At 40.7% G+C, this 19054-nt stretch overlaps 1 protein-coding gene across 1 annotated transcript in view; it reads right to left on the bottom strand.

Annotated features, from left to right (window-relative positions):
• LOC124803199 (neural-cadherin-like) overlaps positions 1 to 19054 on the bottom strand; it is a 275285-nt gene that overhangs the window by 136071 nt on the left and 120160 nt on the right. The window contains 2 exon segments of the mRNA XM_047264381.1: positions 2956 to 3189; positions 17431 to 17617. Of these exon segments, the coding sequence (XP_047120337.1) occupies positions 2956 to 3189; positions 17431 to 17617 (421 nt within the window).

The raw sequence follows: 19054 nt of genomic DNA, 5'->3' as shown, positions 1-19054 counted from the left end.
TGTCAGCAGGTAAAATAACAATACTGGGATCAACTTTGAGAGAGCGTAAAGCAGCCCTCTCTGCTGCTGTTACATTACTCTTGGGTGGACGAGCCCTAGTCAAAACATGGCATGCCTCCCTTCTAACTTCCTCTGCAGCGTCAGGAGGTAGTTTGCAAACTGCCTGTTCAATTGAACTAATAAAATCAACTACTGGCAAATTCTTTGGAGTGGGTGCAAAATTTAAACCCTTCCCTACCATGGATAAGGTTGCGTCGTCAAAAGATTTCTCTGTGAGATTTATCACAGAACGTCGAGATATAACATCTGACTCCGCGCGATGAAAACGTTCAAACTTTGCCAAATGCCGGGCAGTAACGGAGTTGTACTCTCAGTCAGCTTGGGTCTATGAGGCACCGTCCAACCAATCCCAAGTAAAATCAGACACTTCAGATGCAACCATTAAATGAAAACGATAGAATTCTTTGGAAACAGAATCCAAACGTCGACGAGTAAAACGAATCCTTTCGCGAACAAGAGCCAAGTCAGCACATTGCTTGATACGATTGGTGCACAACCTCAGCAAATGTTGGGACATGATTTTCATCACGACACCTCAATAAAAACGACAAAGCACATTGCAGTCTAGCTCGACAGCTACGAATGTCTTTCTAGAACATCTGAACTCGATCCACCCGAACATTCGTTTTACGATGGAGGTGGAAGAGGATGGTTGCCTTCCCTTTCTCGACGTGTTGGTTAGGAGGAAGGATGATGGATCATTGGGACATGCAGTCTACAGGAAACGTACTCACACCGACTTGTACTTACAAGCTAATAGTTGTCACCATTTGGCTCAGCGTGAAGGCGTACTTCGTACCTTGGTACACAGGGCACATGTCGTTTCTGACGCTGACAGTTTGCCAGCTGAGCTGTCCCATCTTGAAGTTACATTTCATCAAAATGGTTATGGTGATAGACAGATTGAACATGCGTTGCGCTATCGACCAACTGTACATTGGGTGATTGATGATAATTCTGAGTCAACACCTAAGTCTACTGCCTTTTTGACTTGCGTAGGAAACACGTCCAATAAGGTTGGTTGTATTTTACGGAAATATGATGTGAAATGTGTTTTCCGACCTCCATCTAAAATTAGAGCACTTTTGAGTTCCGTTAAGGATGATCTTGGACTGCATAAGGCGGGTGTATATCGTACTCCTTGTAGCTGCGGCATGGCATATATTGGTCAAACCATCAGGACCGTGGAGGACAGATGTACTGAGCATAAACGGCACACACGATTACAGCAGCCAAATAGATCTGCTATTGCCGAACATTGCTTGGATACTGGTCACCCCATGTTATATAATAACACCGAGATATTGGCATGCACGTCCAGCAATTGGGACAGTGTCATTAGGGAGGCAGTTGAGATTAAATTAGCGAGCAACCTCGTTAACAGGGATGGAGGTTTCTGTTTAAACTCTGTTTGGAATCCGGCTCTCTCCCTTGTCAAAAAACAGAGGAACAGAGTCAATGCTGCCTCACCTGCGAATTCATAGTCTCACTATCGATAGCTCTGACTTTGGTCATCTTTGGTGGCACTAGTGTTCAGTGTGTGTGTGTGTGTGTGTGTGTGTGTGTGTGTGTGTGTGTGTGTGTTTGTGTGTGTTATTTTTCCTGCTTCTGTCAGAGAACCGAGGTATTAAATTTGCATGTACGCCGCCTGTACGTTGCAGTTTGCCTTGAAAATGGCGGGGTGTTCTCCCGCTGAAATATCGGCGGTTGCTGAAAGTGTTACCTGGCTGAATTCCCGGAAGTTATTTGAGAGGCATTTACATTCATTGTAAAACCGTAACGTAACATAAGCAATTTGAGTACATCTCCAAACATACACATTTGATGACTGCATTATCATAGTAGCACCTGAATTAAAATCTGGTCCCTGGTTATGAAGCACATTGTGGTGCCACTGAAATGAGTACTACAGGATATGACCAATGGGTAATGAATGCATGTCATTTAATTGAGTATGCAAAAGAGAAATTTATGAAAGTTGTTTAATGCTCTAGGTCTGTTGCTGTTGTTTTGGGCTTGAAGCATTTAGCCTTGCTGATGATAAAATAAAATCAGATTCTCATTACAATATTTTACACAATAGCAGGTTTGCAACACAGTGTCAACAGTGTGGAATTAAATAATTTATTTATCACATGATAATGTTACAATATATAAAGCAAGCATCATGGTTTTAAAGAAACAACTTGGATTTTACTGAATTGACCTGTTCTGTGTTACAGGTTCATTCAGCAAGCATGAAAGTATCATGGAGATGCTCAGCCAGCTCCTATGGCAGATGCTGCAAGAGAGGCATTCTGCATTGTGGTGCAGTTTACTATTAAAGTGTCAAAGTACACATTCTTAGGAGAGTCAACCAATATATTGCTTCCTCCTATGTATATCTCATGAAAGGACCGTGAAAACAAAATTAGAGAGATTCCAGCTATGATGGAGGCTTAGCAGCAATTGCTCTACCTGTGAACCATTAGTGACTCGAACGGAAAAGGGGGGAAGTGACAGTGGTGCACAAAATACCCTCCACCACACACTGTAAGATAGCTTGCGAAGTATAGTTGTGCAGATATAGAATGTGTTGGCTTGAACCCCAATGATCATATACAGGATGAATTGAGGTGTCAGACAAATTTTTCCCAAAATTCTAGCATCAACAAAAGACAGTGGTTCAGAAAAATTAAACAAATTACACTTTCATTGTTTCAGAATTGAGCAAAAAAACCCAGCATGGAGATTAAACATTGTGGAAATAGTGTCATGCAGTCTCAAATGATGCTAGTTACTGGGATGGTGTCTTTGAAAGGAACATCAATGGGTTTCCAGGATTTTTGGTCATGTAGTGTATGTTGAGACATGTTAAATAAATCTAGTACATATGGCCATTTCTCTGTACATCACCTTTGAGTCCTCCACCATCTACAGCAACAACTTGTATGGCATAGTCAGCTGTGCGTTCACGGTCCAAGCAGCATATAGCAGTTCTGATGACACCAGTTTCAGGATCAGCCTCAAATATTGGTCGTCCTGTGTCTTCATCGACAACATTTTTTTCGATAGTGTACATTATCTTTGCATTAGTTCCCTCATCTGGATCATCATAATCAACTGCTGTCATGTTTGCTACTATTTCACCTGCACACAAAACAGAAAGCATTGCAGAATTTGCACAGAAAGCCTGATGGTGTGTAAAATTACACACATTCATTTTTGGTAAAACTTAGTTTTACTGATTTATCTTAAAGTCTACTCTCTTTGTGAAGTATAGTGTCTCTAGGTGTTGGAGTGTTCTGCATTTGTCAGCTTCTCACATGAATGAGAGAAGTGCATTAGAGTCGTCTTAACAGCCATGTGAAACATCCCAACACAAGTTTTGCCATAAACAAGGTTGCCCAAGAACACATTCACTGGTTACAAAGGTACTGAGGGTTCAAAGAGGAACTGTAATCCACTGGAAAGACCATGTACTGGTGTGCTTTGTGCATGACTACCTTTAACTGGTGTGTAGTAGTGAAGTCTGATTTTAGATCTTCTCAACACTCTTAGGTCTACAGTATTGAGAATTGGAAAATGAAAATAAGAATGAGGAGAATGATTAACTGTCACCAGGCCACATCCTCCTAGGAAAACTGAGCAAGACAAAAAGTAATGAGAGACAGATGACCAAGATGGACGCAATCAAATAGAATGCAATACATAGACTTGTATTGGTTATCATCACCACAAGAAGTACCTTACATTATACAAATTTGTTTTTATGCTCAACCAGTGATCTACCCTGGCTTTGCATGGGTAACATTAAGCATCTATGGTAGGATGACTTGCATGATACTGTGTTGATTTATATGAATTATAAAGAAGGCCAATTCTTCTTCTATACATGTCATAAATGAGTGTCCTTTGTAGTGTTTTTCTGTCTGTAAGTGAAGGCTAATCTCAGGAAGTACTGAAGGAATTTTGATATGGTTTTCACTGATAGAGAGATTCATAGGTTTGTGTGTATAATTTGTTACTGCTACTCCAGACAAGTTGTCTGGCCATAGATACTTACTGCTACCTGTGCAAAGTTGGGGTAAGTTACTTGTCATTTGTATATACAACCCTTCCTCATGGATCAGTCTGCCTCAGACTTAGGTGCAGGATTTTGTTGGGGGGGAGGGGGGCGCAATCTCATGGAAATTAAATTTTATATTGACTCTCTAAATTCTCTAGACTAAACAAAAATGTTTTCTTACTCTGTTATGATACCATAATACCAACACTACAGTAGCGAGAAAAGTTTTGAGCAGCCTGTTAAGTAAGGCAGAAAAATGTGTTGGAGGACTTAAATTTATAACATATACAGCCAACCAATGGATAACATCCTATCTAATCAAAAGAATGCAGGAAGTTGTACCTAGTAATTCAAGCAATATACACTGGTGTCCAAAATTAAAGTAACAAACTGATATTAGCGAGTTGTGTCTAATTCAGGGTATAATCATAGAAAATGTCAACAGATGACCATACAATTGTGTTCTGCATGGAAGATGGCATGATCGTGTCAGGGCACCTATGAAATGGGGTAGTGTTAGCTGGGTAGTTCCACATCCACAATTGCTGTGTATACAGTCACAGATGGTGCAGTATGGGACAAAGAAGGCACCTACAAGACCCCTCTGCGGTGGAGGGCCATAAGAAGAATGGAAGCAGGAAAGTCGCAAACTGATGTGGCCGGAGAGCTTAATGTGAATCATTCTGTTGTTTCTTCGATGTGTCAACAATTTATAGAGACCAAAACAGTACCCAAAAGACCAGGGTAGGGCCAACCATGTGTGATATCAAAAAGAGAGGACCATTATTTGGGTGTAAGGGCACAACAGTTCCGCCTTAGTACTGCACAGCAGTTGCCATCTGATGTCACAGCATCCACTGGATATGTTGTACCAAGACAGATGGTGTACAGAAGGCTTTGCCAGAGTAGCCTTTATTGCTAGAGACCTACTGTACATGTACCTCTGATGCATCTTCACAGAAGGGAACATCTAGAGTGGAGTTGTCAACATGCTACCCGGACGGTCGAACAGTTGGCCAATGTTCTTTTGGCGGAAGGGTCCCAATTTGGTCTGGAGAGTGATCCTCGATGCATCTGCATCTGGGGGGAATGTGTAACATGATTTCAGAATCCAAACATTGTGCCAAGAGGTTGATATCAAGGAGGATCCTTAATGGTGGGGGAAGAGATTATGTTGACCATTCAAACACCTCTTCATGAAATTTTACGGGTGAATTGGCAAGGTTTAACTGTTTCCAGATATCGCCACAAGATATTGGGACCTCATGTGCAGTTGTTGTGAGGTAGACTTCATACTGACGGACAATAATGCTCGATCTCATAGAGCACAGGTGGTTGATGTTTTCTTAGAAAAGGAACATACCGCACGCATGGCTCGGCCTGCTTGCTCTCCCAATTTGAATCCCATAGAGCATGTCTGGGCTGCCCTTGGGACACATCTTGCATCATCTCAGCATCCACCAACCACTCTCCAAGATTTGCAAGCAGCCCTGCTGGAAGAATGGGCATTATTGCTTCAACATTAGATTGATGACATCACTCACAGCATGCCCCATTGTTGTCAGGCCTGTATTGCAGCCAGATGTGGTAATGCCCCATGCTGAGCACATTAACCAGTTGTCGGAAAGTATGTGCAAATCCATTAAGTTGGTAGCAATGAAGAACATTTTTGTGTACCGTTATGCATATTGCAGTTGTTTACATTCTATGTTCTTTACATTCTTTCTCTTTTACTACCTGTTTACACCTTGCAAAATTTCCATTTGTTGCTTTAATTTTGGACACCAGTGTAGTCCAGGGATATAATTCTGACTGGGGAGAAAGCATGGATAGGGTTACCCAATGTTCAATCTTAGGTCCACTACTGTTCCTCATATATGTAAATGATCTTCCATCTTGTATACAAAAAGCAGAATTAGTTCTTTTTACAGAACTGTAATCAAACCAAGCATACATACAGAAACAGAAGAAATGGTAAACAAAGTTCTTAAAAGTATCATTGGCTGGTTTTCTGTGAATGGCCTCACCCCCAATTTTAAAAAGACACAACATATTCAGCTCAGAACATCTGTACCAGTGATAAGCATAACACATAGTGAGGAAATGATAAACTGAGTAGAAACTTCAAAGTCTTAGGAGTTCATACTGATGAGAATTTAAACTGGAAAAGATACATTTTGGAACTCCTAAAACAACTTACCCAGCCACATTTGTCCTTGGAATCATTGCAAATCTTGGTAAGAGACAAATCAGTAAGTAGATATATTTTTATTCAGTAATGTCGTATGGAGTAATGTTCTCGGGTAACTCATCTTTAAGAAAGAAAGTCTTCATTGAGTAAAAATGTGCTGTAAGGATAATATGTGGTTCTTACCCATGATCGTCTTGTAGAAATCTGTTTAGGAGTTGTGCATTCTGACTCCAACTTCATAGTATATTTATTCCCTCATGAAGTTTGTTGAAGTGGGGAGGGGGGGGGGGGGGGGAAGAGAAAGAAAAACTTAAGTGATGTGAATGTAAAATGACTCGTTTTGCATCTTTGTGATCTATTATGCAAAATGATCCATGGAACATGTAACTAACTAATGAACAAAAAGCAGAGTTATTTAATAAGAGTTGGCCACCTCATCAAAACTGTCTTCGTGAGCTTGGTTTGTGGCTTGAAAAGCTTACAGCTTAGACATTTATCATTGAGAGAAGTGGCATCTGGACTGGAGGTGCCAGCATTTACAGACATCTGAAATCACGTGGCATGACAAAACGTGAATTTATGCCCATCACATGCTGACAAATGCTGGAACAGCCACACAACCAAAGGAATAACACAAGCACTGATGGAAAAGGTTAGCAGGATAATTGTCCTTCACACTAGATCAGCTCCTGGTTTCACTGCAAATCATTTATTGCTGTTTCATTCCTGAATGCAAAATGACTATGTGGCAACATCAACAAACAGAGTTTACAGTGGTCAAATGCAAACATATTAATAGTAGTTCATCTGTGCTATGCAGAATTGTTTATATTGTTGCAGTATAAGCTTCTTTGGTACTTATGTATGATGACCCATGTCTTTTTGCATAGTAAAAATGTTTTACTTTGCTCAAAGTGTATTTAATACAAATAAAGTGTTAATCACTCGTAAACTATCTATGTATCTGAAGTGCAATCAAACAGCCCCACAATGATGGCTCAGTACTGAATGATTAAAATTGCTATTTCAATGCTTGAACATGGAACAATGGATGCCACCAATAACATTTAAGTGAAAGAGGAGCACCAGAGCTTGCTGTCAGCTGTCAATGGTGTGTGTTCACAACCTACGTAGAACAATAACAACAACAACACGGGCAACAGTAATAGGAACAATAACATTAGACTTCGGCCTTTTTGGCCAATGGAGGCTCAGTTATGGCTAACCTGGGTAGAAGCCATGTTTCATTTACATGGACTGATGTCAGACATGGAACCATTTACATTGATTATAGCACAGCTGGACTTGAGTCTTGTAGAAGAATTGGATGATGCTCTCCATCAACAGTCATATGCAGTTCTTAAAGATGAATTGCTTCGACATTTTGTGTTACCATCTGAGTCACAGCTACACAGAATTATATTAAGTGACACATGTTCCAGTGGTTCCTCTTTACAAGTACAGTTATTCATTTGCTCCACGCATTGGCATGCAATGAACCCCTGTCTGAGCAATATCTGAAGATTTTTTGATTACGAAGATTGCTGCAGAATATTAGAGCTATTTCATACCCCTTCATGGAGCTTCCTATTGATGAATTGGCATGGAAGACAGACACTATTACCATTGCCTGTACAGACAATAATTCGTGTGCAGCAGTTAAAGACATTATGGCGAGAGGCCCTGAATTGTGCATTCAACCATTTGCAGCAGCAAAGAATCTGGAGCAAAACATTATTTCACCACAAATGCAAGTTCCACAGACAGAGCCATCTATGAGCCAATTGGTACATGAGTTTTAGCTAGGAAGATTTCCAGGATACAGAGGCTGGGTGATAACAGCAGTTTTCAAGGCCGTAATAGTAAATGACAAAATTTTAAATGGTGTTAGACTGCAGACACTTTGGTGGGTGGCAAGAAAGTGCTCAAAGTCATGACTCTATCCAAACACAAACAACGAATATCAGTAGGTTTGCACCCCTCCAGAACACTCAAAAGTGATTCCAGTGCAACACAAAAGCAACAAAGTCTGCTGTTGCAGTCTCAACTAGATTGTTTGCAAAAGGACAGAAAAATCGGGTGACCTGCTCTTGATTGACAGTGAATTCGAAATAAGTGTATATCCCAAGAGGCAGAATAAACACTGCTCATGTACAACAATTCCACTTCTCTTGACTGCTAAGAATTCAATAATAATTGAGACATTCAGGATGATGGAGTTGAAAAATGGCTCTGAGCACTATGCGACTTAACTTCTGAGGTCATCAGTCGCCTAGAACTTAGAACTAATTAAACCTAACTAACCTAAGGACATCACACACATCCATGCCCGAGGCAGGATTCGAACCTGCAATCATAGCGGTCACTCGGTTCCAGACTGTAGTGCCTAGAACTGCATGGCCACTCCGGCCGGCTGATGGAGTTGAATTTAGAACTGGATGATGACTTCTGCCCTACTTTGACATATATTATTGTGGATGTGAGTGGTCCAATATTGGGGGCCAATTTTCTACATCATTTTTTTTTGTGATGTTGGGTTTATTAAACTGTTGCTTAATCAGAGTTCCTTTCTCTCCCCTCTTTTCACTGTGACAGGTCGTAAGTGGTATGATGCTGCTGATCTGCATCATGCTAAGATTTCCGGCCTATCCACACCTTCCACACTGGGTGTCAAGTATTCAATGTCACAGCGGCCTAAATATATAATGCACACACGTGCATTATGAGAGAAGACTTCTCATTCTACATCACCTGCATTAGTGGGATCCTCAGAGTTGATACAGATGTGCAAAGGATGTAAAGCAAAGATAATACAATGAGTGTTACAAGATAGCAATGCTGAACTAAAGAGATGTGTTTGCTACACAATGCGAGTTGAACAAAACACTCGAACTGGTGCGTCGCTTATGGTGCACTGCTACCTCACAAGTCTGGGACCAGGCATCTACCCCTACTTCAGCTGTCAAGGCTGTGGTAAAGACAGGTGATGACCTGGGCCAACAGCTGTAGCGAGAATCCCCAGTGCTAATGGATCCAGTGCTGGTGAAGATCAAAAGAGGCCTTTCAACTCAACACCATATCTAAACAACACCAGGGCAAACTGTGGCCACAAGAACTCGACAGTTTCCTTGTGATAAGTTACAAGCTGCACAGTATGAGTTTGAGAACATTGTATACTTTTGCTCCATGACATTGAAAACCTCTTTACATGAATCACTTGAGTATAAATGACAGCTCTACCAATATACCTTGTGTATGTGATATCACTGCCATCTGTATATGTGCATATCGCTATTCCATGATTTTTTGTCACCCCGGTGTATGTTGGTTAGTAAGGACTTTCTTACAATTTGTCTACGTGCAAGCAAAATTACGATATCTTATACAGTTCCGGAAATATTTCTGGTGATCAGCTTAGCTGAATCGCTCTGTATACATGATCTGATCAAAAGTATGTGGTCATCCATTAGCGGAAATTAATATGGGGCACGTCCACCCATCGTCTTTACGATTCTTGAACTCAGCTGCTGATACTTTCAATAGATTGTCTGAATATGTGCTGAGGAATGGCAGCCCATTTTTCCTCAGGAGCCAAAACCAGAGAAGTCTGGAGTGATTTCGATGTTCTAACTCATCCCAAAGGTGTTCCACTGAGTTCATGGTTGGGAGTCTATGTTGGGCAGTCCAGTTCATTAATGTTATTATTCAGAAATCAATGTCTCGCAAATGCTCCTTTATGACTGGGTGCACTGTCATGTTGATACAAAAACCCATCGACTCCAAGCTGTTCTTTTACTGTACATGTTATACAGTATTGTAATATGTGTTCAAATCCTTCCGCACCCAGCCTTTTATTAAGTGCAATAAGACATCCACACCCTAACCACAAAAAACATCCTCATACCATAAATTTCCACCTCTGTGCTTACTGTTGGCGTACACATGATAGCAGGTAACGTCCCTCAGGCATTCGTCAAACTCAAGGCCTTCCATCGGAATGATACAAGGTATAGCAAGAGTAATCACTCACAACTACTCGTTTAGATCAATTCACTGTCCAACGACGTCTGTTGACGAAGTCTGCCTGACCTTGCTTTAACTGTGGTTGTTCCTTCGCGCTTCCATGTCACAATCACTTCACCAATAGTCGAATTGGGCAGCTTTAGCGCGGTTAAAATGCTCCTGGTGGATTTGTTATTCAGGTGACAGCCAACGGCCAGTTCACGTTCGAATTACTGACCTCCCCTGACCGACCCAGTCTGCCGATATTTCTTCTCTAGGTTCTATGTTCTCTATTGACAACACAGGCAGGTAACGTCCCTCAGGCATTCGTCAAACTCAAGGCCTTCCATCGGAATGATACAAGGTATAGCAAGAGTAATCACTCACAACTACTCGTTTAGATCAATTCACTGTCCAACGACGTCTGTTGACGAAGTCTGCCTGACCTTGCTTTAACTGTGGTTGTTCCTTCGCGCTTCCATGTCACAATCACTTCACCAATAGTCGAATTGGGCAACTTTAGCGCAGTTAAAATGCTCCTGGTGGATTTGTTATTCAGGTGACAGCCAACGGCCAGTTCACGTTCGAATTACTGACCTCCCCTGACCGACCCAGTCTGCCGATATTTCTTCTCTAGGTTCTATGTTCTCTATTGACAACACAGGCTGGCTGGGGCTAAATAGTTGACTGAACCCCTCCATAGACTGAGTATGAAGAGGGGTGTTTGTTTGTCTTGCTGACATTTGCTCCACATGAAGTACCTTTTCACTAACTTTGAATATGGTGTTATCTTTTTAGCAGGCAACATAGTATTTCCCACCACCTTGTATACTGGTGGTTCAGCCTCTCGTAACATCCAGTGCTCAATCCCGCATTACCTATGCATGCCCGCATGCTTTTGACTTTGAGTTTTGATGATATGGTCAGACGGTGTATACAGTCAACTCTTGCTAATTCGAGACTCGATAAACGATATTTCGATAAATCGAAACCTCGATAATTCCAAACTTACTATAATACCACAGTCTAATATAACAGTCGCGACACTTCGCCTCGATTTTGTTGCCTACAGCGCCAGCAGCGCCCCAAGCGGCTGGTAGGTTACACTGTGAGTTCGGCGCGATCGTGAAGGAGAATAGTGGTTGTTTATTTTGATTTTTACAATGGCTTTTACTGGCGGGAGCGTTTGTAGCGCAATAAATTGCACCAACAACAGAAAGAAGACACCAAAGCTGTCTTTTTTTAGGTTTCCTAAGGATCCTGAGAGGTATAACCATCATGTTACTAAACTGTATCGTCAGGATTCACTTGCAAACTATATGTGTATAAATGATGATTGTTTCGTTTTAGGAGCAGAAAATGGCTTGTTAATAGCAGGCGAGAAGACCTCATGAAGAAAGATCCAGTGTACCTGTATAGTAATATTAGGTTTTGTTCGCTACATTTCGAACAAAACCAGTTCATGAACGCAGACAACAACAAACTCGTGTGGAATGCAGTACCCACCCTGTTTGACATTCCAAATAAGCCACCTCAGCTGACGATGAAGAGGAAACTGCCACAAAGATTCGACAGTCAATCTAAAGCAGTAAAACAGTCCTATGACACAGAAGCAGCTGGTTCAGCTCACCATGTATCAGTGCCAGATTCGTGTGAATCGTCAACACAGACCTGCTTTGACGATGAATTGGTTAGATTAAGTGCAGCTGTTCGTGTCTTGCAAAAGCGTGTGAAGTGTCAGAATGTGCAAATCGCTAGACTTCGAGCGAAACTGCTGTTAATCAAGTTATTTGTTAAAGTGAGACTCGTTTACAGGCTGAAATATTGGAATCAAGACGTAGTTTCTAACAACAAGAAAGCAAATAAGAAACTGAAGAAGTTGGCTCATTTGGGCTGCTGATTTCTTTGGTATGTATTTCGTTCACTTCTGTTGTTAGTCACTTAATTTCCCTTGCTTCTTTCGCGTGATGACATTATTTTGTCAGCACCTTCTTCACTGACAGATTGTTTGAAAATTATACAAATATTTGGTTTTTCGTGAAATGTAGTGTAATCAGCTCATTATAGTGTTTTCAGCATATTCTTCCCACTATTTGGCAGTTGCTTGTCCCACTTAGAATAATAAAAAGATGAAGGTCGTACTTGTGGCAACAGGCGAAAATGACAAACAAACGCAGTAGGCCTACAGAACGATAAACGAGCTGTCGATCGTTTTTGCAAGTAGAGGTACATGTCTGTGCTTCTGACATGTGAATCTGTGTGTTTATATTCGGAAATACAGAAGCGTCCGATCTTACCCGTCGGCTTTGACCCATGACGTCACAAATACCGTGGAAACGACCATAAACAACAATTCCAATATGGCGGATATAAAAACATCGAATACGTATTGTAAATCAATATTTTCGAATCATAGGCGGCCGCTGCCGCGGCCGCATTCCAAAAAAAAAAACTCCCAACCTAACCTCAAGTGGGCTACGCTACAGATCAATATGTTCATCAAATTGCTTCATATTACGTATACATGTTCTTTAAACAAGAGTACATCAAACCATGTATTAGGTTTTCCGCGCCGTAATGACGTCACACACCACAACACGCTTACGTCACGGGTCAAAGCCGACGAGTAAGATCGGACCTTTCTGTTGACCCTTATATTCTTTTGATATGAACGTGGTAAGCTGCAATTCTGTCCAATGTCACAAGTGTTTCTTCACGAATGTGTTGTAGCTTGCCACTCTATTCATGATTTTTGTCCGTGCTGGCGCTTATTTTAGAATCATTTTTAGAAACATATATGCCTTCTGATACCACACAAACCCTTGGAGGCAAGAAAATAACTCAAATAATGCGGAAATTACGTAGGAAATGGATGTAAACAAACATTATGCTTACGACGCGTCTGACGTTCACCTTACCTACCGCTTGGAGCGCTAGTGTCGCTCCATCTGTCAAACGGCAACAACTTTTACAGCAGTGAGTGTCGCGACTGTTATATTAGACTGTGATAATACTAAGATAGCGGCTATCATTCTGTAATTCGAATTGTTTCGTCAACTGTTTTTGTATTTGTTTACTCAACAGTGAATGAAGGGTTACATTACATAAATTAGTTGTAAAAATAACATCAATGAAGAACATGTATTGCTGGAGCTGTGAAATGTGAAGTGAAAAAGAAAGGATGTAGCAAAAACTTTCGGAAATTCGCCATCCACATTGTCAACAGTTCTGAACCAGAAAGATTAGAGTGCTGAAAACCAATCAAACAGAGGAAGGAACCGAACCCGACAACATCGTTTCGTCATTAGAAACATTGTGCATATACATCCTTAGAACAGAAGTAGACGGTGATGTGTTCCATGCTTTAGGCAGAACAGAAATGCGATTGACCAGACAAGCTACTAGGCGTCTGCATGGATGAGCATTTGTACTCAATCCCCCTCCTTCCTGCCCACCAGGAAATTGGAGTACAGAGTTTTTACTCGTATATTTAGTGAATAGCAATCAATTCTCTGGGACATAACAAGTTTTTCGTATCACCTATAAAATAGCGTTCTTATGGAACGATATATCTCGAAATTGACTATCTGCCCCTCCCCCCCTCCTTCTTCCACCTGGAAAAATTTCTGTTAACGCTCGTGGGCACAGTGGAGGTCAGTCACTGAAGCAGAAAATGTTAGCTTACCTATTTGCCAAATAAAATTGAAACTTTTTAATGATTTTTTTGAAATTTGTATCTGCCTTTTGCTTTAGGTGTTAAAGTAAACGAAAGTTACTAAACGTAAAAAATAAACTTTCTTTTGTGTTCTGTTTCTTTATTTGTAAGAAAATGTGAATGTTCCTGAAACGAAAGTAAGATTTTTAACTTTTAGCTTGAACTTAGACCTTTTCTTTATTCCTCTTTGACCAATCGCACTTTCGTCAAATCGAAGTCTTAATTGACAGCCATTTTAACAAAACTCAACAAATACCATTTTATTCAAAATGCGTTTTTAACGGTTTCTGGTACTTCAATACGAACCTCGCACAACTGCTAAAAGAAAATACGACATAACTGAATATTTGCAGTTGTAATATGCACATTAATGTAGTCAATTTCCACAAAACTCGACATCTGCAATTTCAAGATTCCTTTAAACTCAACTAATCCTTCTTTTACATAAACTTAGAACATAAAATTTAAAAGTTAAATTTAATAGCCTTTACACTCACATGCGTTTATTGCCAGGCAGTTGAACTACTTTCTACAAGATAAACGAACTGTTTACTAATAATTTGTTGAACAGCAATTCATATAGTCATGCTTAATTCTCTTTGATGTTCAGCCACTACTTTCCTACATTATTAGTAGTTGTTGTAGTACGCTGTTGTTGGAAGATCATTTTTAAATTCTGAAATAGCTCAGGAGGTGAAAAGAGAAACATACAGCAGGAGTCATCAACGTCAAAAGAGTGAAATGCTTGACTGTACCCTCAAATAAAAAAAAAAGATCTGAATATAGACTATAACCATACTGAAACAACAAAAGAAAAACAAGCAAAGCAAGATGTTTTCGACGATCTTATTCGTTTTAGAGATATCCCATAAGTGAATAAAAAAAAGCTGAACATGATGCATTCTTAATATAATTAGTGTAGACACATTAGGCTTCTGCTGGCAAATTAATATGAAGAGGCTGGAAATAATTTTAATCGACATTAGGCATGTGTGATATATATATATATATATATATATATATATATATATATATATATATATATATATATATATATATATATATATCGGTGCCTACAGTGTCACGTCTTTCAGTGTCGCACAAATTTTTATTTTTAAAGGGGATCACTTAAGACTATTTCCATGGGTTGCCCCTCAAATTTCTCCCTCATATCACAAAATTGTCGTCTGATGTAGTACAAACTGAAAAAATAAATTCCTTTTAAAGCACAGTTTCGTATATAATTTATATTCAAACCCTTACACCTGTGTCACAGAACAAATCCTACATCGAGAATACTTCACACAAGTTTAAGGGAAAAAATGCTTGTGATAATTATTACAATATTTAAAGAACATCAAAATATGAACAGGCTGATATGAACAAACAGTACATGAGACTGTGTTAATCAATCAACTGTAAAAAGCTGAGGAGCATATTATTAGCAAAATGAGAAATATGCAAAAGTGAAATGCCAAAATGAGCACTTCTCAATGGGGCGTAGATCAAAACAATCAGAATGGCTGAAAGAGAGCACAATAACATGAGCCATAAACGAATAAGAGCCAAGCAGCTAAGCAAATAAGAGAATAGGCAAAAATGAGATGGCAACAAAATGAGAGCTGGCCGAACTCCGTCGGCACTTATATACGGTTGCGCTCATGGCGGCACCTCGCGGCCCGTACGCAATACGCGCGCCTGCGATCGCAATGCACTCTTAGAGCTCGCGGCGGCGTCTAGTGCCCGTAGCAAGTTGTGCGATTACGGTCGCAGGTCGACCCTTAATCTAAGTAAGAGTTAAATGAGTGGGGGTATTTTTGGCTTGTGCTAAATTCCTGAGGGCCGAAAAAGCACGAAATTTATGAACCTTTGAACCTTTTCATTTTTTCGCTTATAGCTCCAAACCAATATATTCTACAAAAAAAAATGTCCATAACACCAGAATGAAAGAGCATACAATTTCGCGTAGAATGACCTAGTTATGTGTTAAAATCGGTTCAACCGTTAAGCCATAATCGATCGTCAAAGATCGACACTTTTTACTAATTTGAAATATTTCAAGTTTTTGACTGTGATCTTCTGACGTAAATCTTTGCAACACTAGCTGATATTGTGTGAATCAAGACAGACAAGATTATATGAAGTGCGATAAGTATGTGTAAATCACCAATGTCCAGCTTTTCCTCCAGTGATTGTGGTTTTATGAACCAAAGCTGGTAGATGAATAAGGTTGTGTTGGTGCATCTGGTGGTTTGAAATGCATTATTTCAAGCACTTGACAGCTGTAGACTGTTGCTTCAAGATTATTATTTTGCCAGTTCAGCGGAAAAGCTATTTTTGTTCAGTTTCCAACGCCTGTGACTCAAAAGTGGCTACTCCAAGTGAGAAGTGTCATGCATGAAAGTTACAGAGCATCAATTTCTGCGTAAAAAGATCTGAATTTTAAAACTCCCTCGCCCCTTTGCAAAGATACAATTAAAAATGTGAAAGTACTCTAGCGCTAAGAAAGAAACACGCATGATGTTGTGACTGACAATTCGCAATTTTTTACAAACACAACTTTTATTGATGTAAGGTCACAAGGTTGATGACTGAACAACAAACGAAAGGTAACAATAACGATGACAGTAAAAGTCTCCTAATTGAGGCCAACAAAAGTTTTCTAATTTTCCAGAAAGGTTCGTGGTAACACACACACCGACTAGTAACGGTCCAATTCCACGACGAAGACGTAATCTTCAACAGCCGAAGTACACGAGGTCGGCATCCGGAATGAACTGTACTTCGGGGCTGGTTCTGTCCCCTAAATAGCTGTCTCCAGCCAATCAGGTTTTGGCTTAGTGATACTTCCTGCGGGCTGTGGCTCGAGCTCCTGCTGCAGGAAGTAGTGCTCGGAATGTCTTTTTCCATTATCTTGTATGTAAACAGCCGGTGTTTACCATGATACTTTTGGTACGCCCTGGGCATAGACAATCTTGTCCTCTGTGGTGTAATATGGGTTGCCGGCCCTCAGGGGCTACCTTGGCTCCGGTATAACACATGGAAACGTGGATGTGTTGAGTTTTGTTAAAATTTTATAATTTCTAAATATTTTTATCAGTTAAGGAGATTAGATGAACTTCTTTTATTCTGTAGTCAATTTCTGAAATTTTTTGAATGAACGATATTGTGTACAACTAAAAAATACCCCTCCTGTAAAATTCTGTAAACGATGTTTGTTGAGTTTCATTAAAATGGTCCTCAGTTATTCGAAGCTTTTGAAGATACCTGGAATTTTTTAATTATCGGGAGTCGACTGTATACTGATGTCGCAAGGAAATAAAAAGATAATTGGTCAGCCACAACATTACCTGGATGGCCAATGTAATTTATTCTCAAGCGTTACTTTCTGTTAGTTGGCTTTTGATGCCTCACCGGCGGAGCTGTTCTCGACGACGGAGCCCCAGTAGACGGGCTGCGGGAAGACGGGCGCGTTGTCGTTGACATCTGAGACGGCCACGTGGATGTCGGTGTAGCCCACCTGCCCTTGGCCAGCCTCGTCCTGAGCGAAAGCCGTGAAGCGCCAGTGCGGACGTCCATCCGGCGGGTCGCGGTCCAACGCCTGCAGGGTACAAAACATCCAATGTTTCTCCTGGAATTTTTTAGGGCCATGAATGGAAAAGAAAATCTGTTAGATGGCGATCAGTTTGCCTCCGGGAAAGGCAAAGCAACCAGAGAGGCAGTTCCGATGTTGCGGTTGATAATGGAAACAAGACTGAAGCAAATCAACACACGTTCATCGGTTTTGTCGACCGGCGTAAGCGTTCGACAATGCAAAATGGTGCAAGAAAAATAGCAGTAAGCTATAGGGAAAGACGGGTAATGTACAAGAACCAAGAGGGACTATTAAGAGTAGAAGAAACGAAGTGTTCGGATTAAAAAGGGTGTAAGGCAGGGTTGTATTATTTGACCTCTACTGTCCAATCTATGTGTCGAAGATGCAATGAGGGAAATAAAAGAAAGGTTCAAGGGTGGAATTAAAAGTCAAGATGAAAGGTTGCTTGTCCGACTTTTTGCGTGTGTTCGCCCCTGACAAACAACTTACAGAGAAATTGGGAGGGGAACTGTATGCAAAAATGGATAACGCTAGATTGAAATGTGGCCCTGTCACCCCTAATTAATATGTGGTGGTAGTGTCGACGATAAATCACACCTATTTTTCCTTCCAAACATGAACGATCACGAACACTTAGGGTGTTCAATGACCACAAACACAAAAATTAAATAAAGCAAAAGGGTGGATTCAGTATCAACTACTGAAAGTAAAGGGTCTACTGAATCACAATAATTTTATTGTAACCTTCAGATCAATGCTGAATAAAACACAATGAACGATTTACAAATTATCCTCCGAACTGGCATTGGCAGTGAATTGTGTTAAAATTGGTCCAAACCGCGATCTCTTGTAACTTGGCTGACCGACTGACATCGACACAAAACGTAAAATACGAAGAACCACTACATCCCAAAGTATCGTGAAACCTCTGTGGAAACAGCAGTTGCATGTGATCCAACTATTTAACGTTACTCCCAACACAGACCGAAACGGGAGCGATCTCACCGTAATATTCCTGTTGCAGCGGCGGTCTCCGACGGCGACGGCGCGGCTGTGCGGTTGGCGTCGTCTCGGAAAGTACACTCCTACAATACTCGGACAACAGACCGCTGTTCGTAAACTTCTCTATTTGCAACAATCTTCCCGGCAACAAAGAGTTGGCGCGGCTAACGTTCTCTCAGAGCGAAAGACCAAGACGGGAGACGACTTGGCTAACGTCCTCTCAGTACGAGAGCTCAGAACGGAAGACCTCTACAGAGAGTCGAGCAACATCGCTCTTCACCTTTGTTTTCCCACCTCAACCTTTTAGCGAGCGAACCACATCACTAGAAGCTCTCAAAATACCCAGTTTGCCAGTGCCGACCAATGTACGGCCTGGGAATAGAGCTCTTTTGCTCAATTCTTCCCTTTCTACAAAATTTCACAAGTAAACTCCGCCCACAC

This window comes from Schistocerca piceifrons, chromosome 6, assembly GCF_021461385.2.
Source record: "Schistocerca piceifrons isolate TAMUIC-IGC-003096 chromosome 6, iqSchPice1.1, whole genome shotgun sequence".
Lineage (NCBI taxonomy): Eukaryota > Metazoa > Arthropoda > Insecta > Orthoptera > Acrididae > Schistocerca > Schistocerca piceifrons.
This window is presented reverse-complemented; position numbering and strand designations above follow the sequence as displayed.